Genomic DNA, 13,397 nt, shown 5'->3' with positions numbered 1-13,397 from the left:
CCCGCGTCTATCTTTTCTGAACTAACAGCGCAGATCTTAGCTCCGCCCCCTAGGCAGCCCCGTGGGTCCTGGTTATTGGCCCTGCCCTGGGAAGCCGCTAAGTGACCAGCTCGTCATTGGCCACGCGTTCTCCCGCGCTGCCGGCACAACAACCGCCACGTGCTCAACTGCGGAGCCTGCTAATTGGCCAGCAGTGTAAAATCCGTCCACACCCCCTGCCCCACCCCGGCGACTCGCTCCCTCCTTCCATTGGCTACCAGGCCTAGGGCCCCGCCTTCTAGCTGCGCATCCGACATGGATAGGCTGAAAGCCGGAGCGAGGCGGAGCTCGGAGGAGGGTTAAAGAGTGGGCTGCAACTCCGCTCACGCGTGCCTGAGAAGGAGCCATGGCGTGGCAGGGTCTGGCGGCCGAGTTCCTGCAGGTGCCGGCGGTGACGCGAGCCTACACGGCGGCCTGCGTGCTCACCACCGCCGCCGTGGTGAGCCAGCTGGGGTGGGAGGGCGGCGGGGTGATCGTCGCCATGGTTACGGCCCGGGCGGCCAGAGGAGGGCCGCCATGCTTACGGCTCAGGCGAGCGGGTTGAGGGTCGCCTTCCTTGATTACCGCCCAGGCAGGCGGGGCGACCGTGGCCTTGGCGACGACCCCGGCTGGCGTAGGTCGGGGCCGTCGCTGACACGTCCTGGTTCTGCAGCAGCTGGATTTCCTCAGCCCCTTCCAGCTCTACTTCAACCCGCACCTCGTTTTCAGGAAGTTCCAGGTGAGGCCCCGCCCCTGCTCCTGCCCGCCCCGCCCCGCCCCACCCCTGCCCGCCCCGCCCCCTGCCCCGCCCCCGCACGCCCCGCCCCCGCCCCCGCGGACGCCCACGTCCATCCGATCTGTGGCTCCTGACCGCCCCCCCCGCAGGTCTGGCGGCTAGTCACCAGTTTCTTTTTCTTCGGGCACCTGGGATTCAACTTCTTCTTCAACATGCTCTTCGTGTATCCTAAGTGCGGACCGGGCAGGGCAGGGCGGGGCGCGTGGGCACGGGGAAACTGAGGCCCGCCCGCTGCGCTTCCTATACCGAGGCCCAGGTTCCGCTACTGCCGTTTGCTGGAGGAGGGCTCGTTCCGCGGCCGCACGGCCGACTTTGTCTTCATGCTTCTCTTCGGGGGCGTCCTCATGACCGTATCCTTCCGGGCTCCCCGGTTCTGGTGTGCTTTAGCCCTTGAGCCCGACCCGAGCGCCCCGCCGGGCGCCAGGGAAGGGAAAGTCCTACCCCCAAGCTAGGATGCGTGGAGTGGCCACCATGTGTCCGGCTTAGCTCCCCCGAGCCATGGCTGTGCGCAGAATACCACAGGGCGATATGCGGGAGAGTGAGCCGGGGCTCAGGGTCTGGGCTCTGAATGCCAGTCCGCCAGGACCAGGAGGGACTCGGGTGGGGGTGGAGGCCGAGATGAGTGGAGAGCTGGGCAGGGCAGATGGCATGGGATCTGCTGGCCACGAAGTGTGGCCTTGATTCTGATGAGGGAATAGCTCATAGGGCTGGTGACGGGAGGGAGGCCAGGGGGAGGTTTTATCTGGGAAGTCAGAGGGGTGAGCCTTGTTCACTGGATGAGGGCAAGGGACATGTGAGGGACCAGGCTGAGGCTTCTGCCTTGGGGTTCTGCTTAGGCTTCCCATCCCTACACCCCTAGGAAGATGGAAGGCCCCCCACCCAGGGGCCCTGGGCAGGGCTGAGGCCCAGGAGTGGCCTCCAAGGCCCCTTGACTCTGGTGCAGCTGCTGGGGTTCCTGGGCAGCCTGTTCTTCCTGGGCCAGGCCCTCATGGCCATGCTAGTGTATGTGTGGAGCCGTCGCAACCCGCGCGTCAGGGTCAACTTCTTCGGGCTCCTTACTTTCCAGGCACCCTTCCTGCCTTGGGCACTCATGGGCTTCTCGATGCTGCTGGGCAACTCAGTCCTCGTGGACCTGATGGGTGAGCTATTTCCCTACCCCATGGGGTGGCCGAGACTTCACACTGCCTAGGACCTGAGGACCCAAGGTGCCCCCCAGAATCTGTCTTCCTAGCTCCTGTTTTTGCAGCCCCTGGAACAAGCCACCCCTCAGCTTCATCTTCTAGCTGGCCTGCTGACGTGTCCATGGGGGGAGGGAGGTTAGTGGTCCAGGGTGCTTGCTTCATAGCCCCAGCTCTGTGGACAGTCCTGTGTGTGCTTGCAGCTCCTCAGGCCCTCCCCTCCCTAGGTCCTTCATGGACAGCCCTGTCCCAGCCTGGGTTGGCTCAGTCTGTGTTCCCGGGCCTGCCCAGAAGGTGGGCTTCCATGTGAAGCTGCTCTGACCCTGCACCTGCAGGCTTGGAGGCCTGCAGGGTGATCTCAGCAGTCCTGGCTTCTTCCCCCAGGGGCTGCCGTTGGCCACATCTACTACTACTTGGAAGATGTGTTCCCCAATCAGCCTGGAGGCAAGAGGGTGCTGCTGACTCCCAGGTTCCTGTGAGTGCTGGATACACTGCCCTTCCTACCTGCCTCAACCTTCTTACCCCTTGGGGATGAGTACAGGCCTAAGCTCAGCATGAGCCCCCCACAGGAAGCTGCTACTGGATGCCCCAGAGGAGGATCCCAACTACTTGCCCCTACCAGAGGAGCAGCCGGGACCCCAGCCGCCACCCCCAGAGCAATGATCTCCTGCCAGCCTGGGGCCATCCCTGGCAAGCCTCCACCCTATCTGCACACCCAGCTCAGACTCATCCTGGAGATGCTAGTGCCCGGGATTGACCTGAATAAACAGTGACCTGCAGCCTCTCGGCCACGCATTGGCTTCCTCTGTCCTGTTTGTGGGGCACGTCCCGGGCCAGGCCCAAGGTACAGCTCTACTCATACTAAACCTGGCTGCCCTCTGAGCCCAGCCACAGGCAGTGGGGTGGAAGGCCCCAAAGGCTGGGGCTGCCTGCAGTGGTCCAGCTGAGCTCAGGGCCTCAATGGGGCCTTGGGCAGGTTCCCTGCTGGCCACTGAGCTTTCCAGACTACGGCAGCCAGGGCTCAGGGCAGTGTATGGGTGTCCCCTGCCTGTGGCACTTCACCCGGCATTCCCACCTCTCACCAGCAACCCCAACCGTGTCGAGGGGCGTTCTCCCCATTACCCAGCTGGTGCCACTGAGGCTGAGTGGCTAAGGGACTTGGCTGAGGCCTCATGGGGTCCTTCACTCTCCCTGTGGCACCTAAGCCTGGAGAAGCTTCCACCTTAGCAGAGCCTTGTGATAAGTGAGGCAGACTCTGGGCAGCAAAGGTCTACTGCTGCCACTTTTAGCTAAGGATCTTGTGTGGGCCCTTGCCTGCTCTCTACAGCTCAGGTTTCTCATCTGTGAAGTGGGCACCCAGAGCGTCGGCCAGCTTTCCTGTTGCCCTTGAGCAGTTGGCCTGACAGTTTATTCCTGGGTGACCAGCAGCACCGGAGTGGCACCTGCCCTGTATTATCTCGTAAGACTGGGGTACATGTGCAGTTCACCACGTAGGGCTCAACTAGGCAAGGAGACCCACGTAGGTGGCTTGTCCTCATGTGCCTACCTCCATCCTGTAGGGTGGGCCACTTCATGTTTCAGACAAGGGTGTGGGGGCCATGGGAGAGAGAGTGAGGGAGGGGGGCCCAGGGCCTTCCCACCGTCTCTCCATACTGCACGCACCCCAGGGGCCAGTGTCCTGCCAGTGTCACTCCTCACAGCCAGCCCGGGGCAGAGGAGCAGCAGCTGGCCTGGACCACAGTGCCAGGCAGGGTGGAGGGCTCTGTCAACCTCTTACATGTGCTGTGGTAAGGCTGGCATCACCCTGCTGGGGTGGAACCCTGGCACAGCCCAATGGGACCCCACCTGTGCCCTGTTCTTAGCCTGGGGGGCTGAGCACTAGGGTCCAGCACGCAGGGCTGCTTGCTACTTCATTCAGTCAAGCAGAGCCACTTGGTGGGGAAGGGGCATGAGGGCACCGCCTACCTGAGGTGCTTCCTGCCCTCTGGGTTCCCCCACTTCCTGCATGGACCAGCCCCACTGCCCATCTCCTGCCTCTGCAGGCCGCTGGGCTCAGCTGTCCAGTGGCCTCAAGGGCTCTGGGGCTTGGGTGGCCGTAGAGGGAAGTCTCCTGTCAGCCAGGCCCCAAAGCCCCCAGCCAGGCCCAGTGGCAGGCCGCGGCACTTCCCATTCTTATTTTTATGTCACCAGTTGGAGAAAGCAAATATGACCCGTTACCTTTTATTTAAAAAGTTTTGCTAGCCCTGCCTGGGCTTCCTATAGAAAAACTAAACACAACTCAAAATGAGGCCTCTTCCTGACCCCAGAGGCCAGAGTGGGTGGCGGAGTAAGGCTCAGCAATGGAATGTGTGCCAAGGGCAGCTGGAAAGCCCCCACCTGTGCCACCTGGCACGACACAGCTGTCTCTGCGTCTCCTTGCTAGAAGGTGCTGGAGGACAGGTGGTATGATCTTCTGAGCTGTTCCAGTGGGTGCCCATGGTGAGGTGGTTACCAGGCTGGGGCAGTATTGGCGAGACGCCGCATCCGCCTGGGGGGAGAGGGCAGTGAGGCAGGGCAGCTACCAGCCGGGTGGCCCACCCCAGGCCTGTAGGGCAGCTGAGTGCAGGCAACAGGGACTGGAGTCCACCAGCAGGTCACTTGGGCACCCCCTCTGCCTTGATCGTCTGCTGCCTGGCCCAGAAGTAGCTTGCTCTCCTGCCCTCAGCCCTGTAAGCTCTCCAGGGCCTGAGGCCCAGCTCTGGGCTGTGGTCAGCACCAACCTGAGGGCCTTGTCACCCAGGGGCCTGCCTCTGGCACCCGGGTCCCCTCCCTGAAACCACAGGCCCTGGGAGGAGGGAGATAGCCCTGCCCCCCCGCCTATGGATAGAGCATCTGTAGGGGCTGGAGGGTACCTTGTGTTCCTGTCCTGGTCGCGGATCTTCTTCTCCATCTCGGCGTCCGTCAAGGTCTCCAGCAGTGGGCACCACTGGTCAGCATCGCCGGTATTACGGATGGCGATCTCCACCGTAGGCAGGGGGTTCTCACTGTAGGAGAAGGGGTGGGGAGAGCAGTGACCAGTTCACCGAACAGCACTGGTGGGGCCCCAAACCACAGTGCCCGCCCTACAGATGGAACACTGCCCATCAGCGTTCCATGGCCGGGAAGAAGGCTTGGCTGGGCTCCATCTCCTGGCTCTAACACTGCCACCCCGGCAGCCCACAGGCCTCTCTGCAGAACACACTCCCAACAGGCCCTTGTGTCAGCCACCCGGCATCTCTCAGCCAAGTTGCGAGGGGACACTCACTGGGGGGGTTCCACTGAGATGGCAGGTTGGCTGGGCCACTATGGTGCTTGGTGGATCACAGCCAAGAAGCAGTGCCCACCTAGACAGGGAAGGAGAGCTGACCACCTTGCTCAGAGTCCAGGGCCAGGACCCATCAGGGCTCACAGGCCAGAGGAACAGGAAAGAGAATGGTGGAGTCCCCTGGCCCCCTGAGGTACTGATGCCCTCCAGGCACAGAGGGGAGCTGGACTACCCACTCCTGAGTGTTCTGTATTGTGGCCCCTCAGCCCACTTCACAGGGCCAAGCTAAGTCCCAGAAAGGTCTGGTTACTTGCTTGGTCAGACAGCTGGTGAGCAGAGCTGGGCTGGAAACTTCATTCCTGATCCCACCCTGCCCTGTGGTCCCTCAGAGACCCAGTGGTTCACACCTGAAGGATACCTGAGCATGCCCCTGCTAGTGGACTGTGCTCCCAGGATGGTCTAGATGCCCAGTGTCCGGGCGGAAGGACAAAGCAGGCCTGGGAGCACTAGGGTGGGGAGGAGGGTGTTAGGTGGTTGTCTTCCAGATGCATGGGGGGTTCCAGGAGGACCCAGGGGCCCAGTGTCAGCCCCACCTCAAGGGTAAAGAGGAGCTCTAGGGCTTGGCGCCTTCCCGGTCAGATCTTGCCTAGCCCCTGGCCTGGCAGCAAGCCTCAACATGACCCTAACCATGATCCTCCCATGATTCCCCCGACACGCCCATGAGGCTCTTTCCTCTTGTCTCCTGAGGCCCAGTCCTGGAGAACTGCCCCACACTATCGCTGTGCTCAGCCGATGTCTGCCCACTCTGTAGGAAGGGGGAGCTCTAGGGGAAGGAGGGTAGACAGCCTCTAGTCAGGCAATCTGGTGGTTCTAGTTTGTCATCTGTGAAATGGGAATGATATCTGCTGCTGTGAGGACTGCTGGAAGGCTACTCTAAGTAACCAACATCCACCCACTGAGACTATTTCTGAGGCGCCTGGAACTTTCTCACACAGCCCCTGCAGCTGGTTCCCCTAGGTATGCCCGCTGTACTGGGCCCTCTGCTCTTGGGCCAGCCTTGGCTGACCTTGTGTCCGCCCTGTGGAAGTGGCCTCGCCTCCTGCTCCTGAAGCTCAGCCTGTTGAGTCCATGCCCACGAGGCCCATATACTGAGCCCATGCTGGTGATTGAGAGATGTGTGGCTGGGCCCCACCACTCACCCACCCTGGACACCAGGGCAGGTCCTTCCTCAGCATCTCCTGACAGTGACTCTCCAGCCAGTGCCTGGGGTTTGGAAATCCAGGAACCACCCAGCCCCAGACCATCATCAATCACCCAGGCGCCGGCTGCCTTCCAGGAGGGAGACATGAAAGGAGCCACAGTTACACTGAGGGGCAAAACATGTTTTTGTCCTGTGTAAACAAGAGCTCACGAGTGGTGCCTGAGGCCCCTTGTTTACCTCCTCAACTCTGGAAAGATCCCAATCCAGTGCGCTGCTTGTAAAGGAAGAACCGCTTGACCTGACCGCGTTGAGTGGGCCTGGAGCCAGCATGGAGACTGACTTGGGCTGCGGGGAAGCAGTAGACGCAGCCAGAGCTCCAGAGGCCCTGGGGGCTGTGGGAGCTGCCCTTCGTCCCCACCTTGGAGGGGATTCTGATCTGTGGGCCGTTGCAACAGCCCCCCAGTGTCCAGGTGGGGACATACGCCCGGACCAGGAAGGGACTGAGGCCTGTGGGGTACCGTGAGGTTCATGTTCAATGGGATCTTGCTTCCATGACACCACTGGATGCAGCAGGCACTGGATGCAGGCCAGCTAACACAAATGAGAATAGAGTGGAGGGGAAATGGCCTGCCTGCAGCCACACAACTGGGAGGAGAGGAGAGGAAAACTAGACGACCCCTCCAACAAGAGTGCCAAGTCCATTCAATGGAGGAAGAACTATTTTCTCAACAAATGGTGCCCAAACAACTAGATCTCCACATGGACAAGAATGAAGTCGCACCCCACCTCATACCATATACAAAAATTAACTCGAACAGATCAAACGCCTAAATGTAAGAGCTAAAATGATAAAACTCTTAGAGGAAAACATAGGTGTAAATTTTCATGCCTTGGATTTGACAATGATTTCCTACATATATGACTAAAAGCACAAGAAACAAACAAAAAAATAGAATAATTGGACTTTATCAATATTTAAAAACTTTTGTGCTTCAAAACGCATCACCAAGAAAGTGAAAGACGATCCACAGGATGGGGGAAAATTTCGGGAAATCATGTAACTTGTAAGTGTCTAGTATCCAGAATATAAGGAGCCCTGGTAGAGCACTAAGTGCTTGGCTGCTAACCGAAAGGTCGGTGGTTCAAACCACCAGCTGCTCCTTGGAAGAAAAGACCTGGCAATCTGCTCCCATAAAGATTATAGCCTGGGAAACCTCTGGGGCAGTTCTACTCTGTCACATAGGGTCACTTTGAGTTGGAATCAACTTGACACACAACAATCCAGAATATATAAAGAACTCCGAAAACTCAACAAGGAGACACAACCCAATTAAAAAATGGGCAAAACCTGAATAGACATCTCTCCAGAGAAAATATACAAATGGCCAATAAACAAGTGAAAACATCCCCATGTTGTCATTAGTCATTTGGGAAATGCAAAAAAAAAAAAAAAAAGGATAATACTTCCTATACAGTAAAAAAATGGCTAGAATCAAAAAATACACAATAGCAAGTGTTGACAAGGATATAGAAAAACCGGAGCCCTTGTACCTGCTGGTGGGAATGTGAAATGGTGCACTCACTTTGGAAAACAGGAAGTTCCTCAAAAGGATAAAAATAGACCAAAACATACCATATGACCCAGAAATTCCACTCCAAGATAAATGAAAACATACATTCCCAGAAAAACCTGTACACTAATGTTTACAGCACCACTATTCACAAAAGCCAAAAGGTGGAAACTACCCCAAATGTCCATCAACTGAGAATGGATACACTGTGGTCCATCCCTAAAATGCATACTACTCAGCCATAAAAAGGAATGAAGTTCTGATACATCCTGCAACATGTGTGAACCTTGAAAACATGCTAAGTGAATGCAACCAGACACAAAAGACCACATACTGCATAGTTCCATTCATAGGAAACGTCCAGAACAGGCAAATCCATAGAGATAGAACGAGATCAGTGGTTGCTGGCTGGAGGACGTGGGGGACGGAGTGACTGCTGACGGACACAGGTTCTGTTTTGGGTGATGACCACGTGCTAAAACTAGAGCGTGGTGATGGCTGTACAATCTATGAATATACTAAAAACCACTGAACTGTACACTTCAAACGGCTGAATGTAGGGCGTACTAACTACAGCTTTTCCTAAGCTGTTATAAAACCCACTCACTGTGATGTCAGGCAGGGCTAGTGCACAGAATGTCAGGACTAACGTCTGCGGCCCACACTTGTCCTGTGCAAATGTGACCCTGGTGTCCCCATCCCTGAGACTGTACTAGTGCCACTGTCTCTGGCCCTCGTTCAAGCCCAGATGCCCAGAATGGGAGAAGATTTTGGGAACTCACGTAACTTGTGTCTAGTATCCAGAATATAAGGTGCCTCCCCGCCCCCGTAGCACTGACCCTTTACCCCTGCCAGCACCCCCACAGCACATGCTCCTGGCAGGGCTGCTGGTGTGAGGAGCCCCGAGGGCAAACATTCACTGCCTGATTCACAGTCAGCACCCAGAGATGGGCCACCTGCCTGTCTCTCCAAACACCTGCCCCATTCCTCCAGCCAGCACCCACTCCTCCCTGCTCCTGCCTGGCAGAACCAGCTACCATTTTCATGGCCTCTCATGCTGTCCACTGTCACTACATGTTGGTGGCTGCCCCACATGTCTGTCTCTTTTGGGTGCACAGCTCAAGAGGGGCCAGCAGACTTTACCGGATAAAATTCTACACAGGAGGAGCAAACAGCAGACTCACAGTTCTGGGAACCTCCGACACGCCTTTGTCCACCTCAACCCCGGGCTGTGCCCTGCCCCCTTTTGTCACTGTCTCCACGGCCCTGCTCCCAGATGTCCATGTCAGCTGGTCCAGCTCCGTCCTCTTGGGGATTGGGGTCCCAGCCAGTTTGCCCTGTGTTCCCAGTTTGTGGAATTCCCGTTTTCTCCCCATTACACTCACCCGAAGCCCACTTCTTGGCCCTCTCCACATCCACCCCTGTGCCCCCATTGCTAAGTGCTGGGCAGCAGCTGGCCTTGGCCCTGATCCCCATCCGTGGGCACCTTGCCTGTCACACACATCCTGTGACCAGCAGCTCACCCCAGCCTACTGTGGACAGTGGTCCCCATCCTAAGGAGGGTGCTGCAGCAGGGGCTGAGTTTAGGACTGGGGTAGGACAGACAGGACCATTGGCAGAACTGAGTCCTCCAGCATGGTGACAGAGTCCCGGACTTAGAACTTCATGAAGGAGTCGAGTGGCGCAGGAGTTGTCAAGGTTCACATGTAGCACAAAGGCCAGGCCAGGGCTCCTGGTCCAGGTCCTCCGTGGGCTGGGTGGCTCTCCCCTCTGCTGGGGGTCCTTGAGCAGGGGCCCCGTAACCCATGGGACTGACATCTCTGGGGAGAGGTGGGTGGTGCTCTGGGATAAGTGTGGGCGGTCAGGGGTCACCTTCCGCCCCTCACTTGCCACAGTGGCCACAGTTGTCCCTCGGACGGTGTGACACCTGGTATGAGTTGGCCTCTGGCCTTCCCCCTACACCTTCCAGCACACTCCCAGTTGAGCATCCTGGCTGCTCAGACCAGATGCAGCACACAGAACATGCTAGGCCAAGATGCAGAGCTCTGCTCATGAGGCCTGGCCAGTTAGGGGTGCAGGTAGCCCTCCTGATGCCCAAATGTGATGGTATGCCTGCCTTGGCCCCAGGCAGGCCACAGCCCTCCTGCCTCCCTGGTCCTGACAGGGAGCAATATGTGTGCCCAGTCCCCAGCAGGCAGCCCTGCTTTCATCCAAAGACCTGAAACCTGTACACTCAGCACCACCACTATGGTGGGATGGGGCTCCGTGGCTCCCAGCTCCATGTGGCTAGAATTCATTAACCAGCCACCAAGATAAGGGAAGAATCTGCCTGTAAGTTCTGACCTGCTAGCCGATGAGGGCACAGGGGAGGTGGCTTGGGAGCCAAGGGGCATCATGCCAGCTGCCCTGGAACAGGCACGGGCCAAGGCAGCTGGCCAGGCGTCCTAGGGTTGGAGCAGGGGGTGCTGCCCAGACTGGTGATCAAGGGAAGGGTGCAGGAAGGACCCTGCAAGTGGCCTCGGTGGCTCTGCTTCTGGAGCCCTGACTGGTGCTGGTGGCCATCACGTGGCCTGGCTGAATGTCAATACTCTGCGTTTAGCTGCTGGGAGCAAGACATACTGTCTGCATCTGCGAGCCCCGAGTCTGGGCTATGATTCGATCTCCGTCCGGGGTGACGTGACCAGTGTCAGGATCATCCTCAGGACCTGTGCAATGCTACGGCCTCAAAGGGTTTCCGGGTGACTCCTGGGGGCAGGGTCGCCCCCAACAGGCTCTTGGGCCTGTCAAACATGGCATCGGTACATGGGGAACAGATAGCACCTTGCTCGCCTGCCGGAAGCAGTGCCAGCAGACACCCACTCCTCAGCCTGGTCCCTCAGGTGGGATGCCATGGGATACCCTGGATATCCGCCTCAGCCCAGAGCCAGGGTGCTCAGCCACTGTGGGCAGAGCCACCGCTCTGTGGGCACAGTCATTCCTTCTCTCCTGGTCAGACTTACAGGCAGCAGAAGCACTGTCTTACGGGGTTTCTGGGAAAACCAGATGAGTCACAGATGTACTAGCAAGCACATTAACCATCGTGCCAGTGAAGGGACCTGGGTCCTGGCTTCTCATTTGTTACTCTAAGCTGCAGGGCCTGCCCCTAACTATGACCACATGTGGGTGGTGATAGTTGAATAAGCAGAATGAATCCTAACATCCTGTTTTGATGCAGGGATGCTCAGCACTTCCCTCCTACCCACTCCTAACACGAGTGAGAGCTTGGAGGACAGGGCTGGGCTTTCTGAGCAGCAGCCCTGAGCAAGCTCCCTGCTCCATGTCCTGACCAGGTGGCGGGCTCCACCATGGTTAGCACTTGTGTGCTCGGCCCCCTAAAAGGAACAGAAAGGCAAGGCTCCCCCTGAGGAGCCCCCAACCCCGGCACAGCCCCCCAGCACAGAGGACACGGGGCCACAAGGTCCTATTCACACTCCTGCCTTCTCAGCAGGGCTGAGGACAGGACCCAGGTGGCCTGTCTCTTCCCCAGCACTCCATCCAGGCCAAGCCCCGCAGGGGTGCTCCCCAGACATTCTCTGACCCAGCAAATGAAGGGAAAGGTGAGGGCAAGATGAGGAAAATGTAGCTACTGGGAGAGGCTGTGCCTAAGACAGATGGCAGGGCCCTCCATGGAAGAACTATGTTGGGTTAACAGTTTGTATGAAAGCTCAGAGAACCGCTACTCAGTTGCTATGGATACCAGACCAGGAGCCAGGGTGGCGGTGGGGGTGGAGGGGGACAGAGGGCCGCAGGGGTAAAGCCAGGAGGGGCAGATGGACAAGACTTGGGAGCTAAGCAGAGGTGAGGGGTTTGAGCTCATGGTGACAGAGCTCTGACTCTGCTGGCCACCCCACTCCAAGCTTCTCGCAATGCAGACCACCGCGACCCAGGACTTGGAGCCAGGTTGAGCCCAGGTCTCTGGTGGGGGTAGGGGGTGGTCATGAAGCAAGAGGAGCTTGTCTGGGCCCATGCGTCTCTTTTCTGATGGAACACATGGCTGCTAAGGCATGACCAGATTAAAAAGCCCAAGAAAGCCCTCCAGGTACTCGACTCACATGATGAAAGAAGTCTCCCTGAGATGCTCTGCAGAGGACATCGGGGGGGCTGTGTGTCCTACCTGAAGGCGTAGGTCTTCTGGTGCCAGCTCAGCTGTCCCCGGATGCTGTAGGCGATGGTGGTGACAAACTCCCCGCCCAGCCCCAGCTCCGAGCACAGCTTCAGGGCAAACTTCTCAGGTGAATTCTCCTTCTCCGACATGTCCCACTCAAACTGGTCCACCAGGGAAATGTTGCCCACGTGGATGTTCAGCTAGGGCCACATACGAAGGTTAGTGTGTCTGATGTGCACCCACCCAGAGAGGCCAGGAGTACACGAGGGCAGCTGCTCAGGCCTGCCAGACACCAGCTAAGACCTGAGCAAAGCCATCCTTCCGGCTGTAATTTCCCCACCGGCAAAATGGGCCTGACCCCATGAACCTCCTGGAGCTGCAAAGAGAGGGCAGCCTGAGTCCACCTCCCCCATGCCTGCCCAACTTGCTCAATGCAATGGCCATGCCCTCTTGCCTGTCCTTCCACACATGGAGCTCCTCCTGCCTCAAAGTCTTTGTTTTTGCCACTCCCTCATCCAGGAACCCCGATCTTTATGTGACCATGATGGCCAGGCAGGACTCAGCTCAGTGTCACCAAGTGCCCCTCCTTTATCACCTCACAGGACTATGGAGGGTTTACGGAGACAGTACAGGGAGCACATGCAGGGTGAGGATGGAGACTATGTCCCCATCCCCACTGTGCTGGGCAAGCATGGAGACACTGACCCCACTGTGCAGGGCAAGTGTGGTGACGCTGGTCCCAAGTGGCGCTTGGCTACTCTTACCTGTGTCAGCTTCTCTACCTCCCTTGTACCGCCGGGCTCTGCTTAGTGCCTGACCCACAGCAGTGCTCCTGGAATGTCTGCTCTGAGAGTGCCCAGCAGCGATACCTGACTCACAGAAGCTGCCGAATACCCTGCTTGCCCTACCTGGTGGGGGGTACTGCCTCCAAGAAGGCTTCCCAAAGCCCTGCCCTGCAGTACCGACCCCAGAGATGGACGGTGCCAAGGCCTTGGTTTATCCCCGGTGCCCAGTGTGGAGGTGGGGCACCTACCTTGATGATGACACGCTGGTCTGATTGGTCCTCCAGGATGCTGTCTGTGGGGTAGGATTCGATCTGCTGCCGGATCGCTGAGGCAATGGCGGGCACAAACGTCAGCGGGTTTAAGTCCAGGTCATCACAGAGGATCTCCGAGAACATCTCGGGGGTCATCAGCTTCTCTGCAA

General features: G+C 58.2%; 2 protein-coding genes across 5 annotated transcripts in view; one reads left to right on the top strand and one right to left on the bottom strand.

Moving 5' to 3' along the window:
* Positions 1 to 347: 347 nt before the first annotated feature.
* On the top strand, positions 348 to 7,937 carry DERL3 (derlin 3). 3 transcript variants are annotated; one of them, XM_003419112.4, is made up of 7 exons: positions 348 to 478; positions 692 to 757; positions 904 to 977; positions 1,071 to 1,164; positions 1,758 to 1,953; positions 2,377 to 2,467; positions 2,562 to 2,768. In XM_003419112.4, exons 1-7 carry the CDS (start codon positions 386 to 388, stop codon positions 2,653 to 2,655), a joined length of 708 nt encoding a protein of 235 aa, XP_003419160.2. In that variant the 5' UTR covers positions 348 to 385; the 3' UTR covers positions 2,656 to 2,768. The 3 variants fall into 3 exon arrangements, 2 of the variants coding, with proteins under 2 accessions (XP_003419160.2, XP_064128470.1); XR_010318601.1 differs by lacking the exon at positions 2,562 to 2,768 and having other exon boundaries at positions 1,758 to 2,130; positions 2,377 to 2,449; XM_064272400.1 differs by lacking the exon at positions 348 to 478 and having other exon boundaries at positions 486 to 757; positions 2,562 to 7,937.
* SMARCB1 (SWI/SNF related, matrix associated, actin dependent regulator of chromatin, subfamily b, member 1) overlaps positions 4,197 to 13,397 on the bottom strand; it is a 41,672-nt gene continuing 32,471 nt past the window's right edge. For both annotated transcript variants that reach the window (XM_064272397.1, XM_064272398.1), the window contains exons 6-9: positions 13,225 to 13,391; positions 12,201 to 12,391; positions 4,884 to 5,015; positions 4,197 to 4,519 (exon numbers count right to left, since the gene is read on the bottom strand). In XM_064272397.1, coding sequence (XP_064128467.1) covers positions 4,480 to 4,519; positions 4,884 to 5,015; positions 12,201 to 12,391; positions 13,225 to 13,391 — 530 coding nt within the window. In that variant the 3' untranslated portion in view covers positions 4,197 to 4,479. The remainder of the gene's footprint in view (positions 4,520 to 4,883; positions 5,016 to 12,200; positions 12,392 to 13,224; positions 13,392 to 13,397) is intronic.

Source organism: Loxodonta africana, chromosome 19, assembly GCF_030014295.1.
Source record: "Loxodonta africana isolate mLoxAfr1 chromosome 19, mLoxAfr1.hap2, whole genome shotgun sequence".
Lineage (NCBI taxonomy): Eukaryota > Metazoa > Chordata > Mammalia > Proboscidea > Elephantidae > Loxodonta > Loxodonta africana.
Note: the sequence above shows the minus strand (reverse complement) of the source record. Positions and strands in the feature narration are given on the sequence as shown.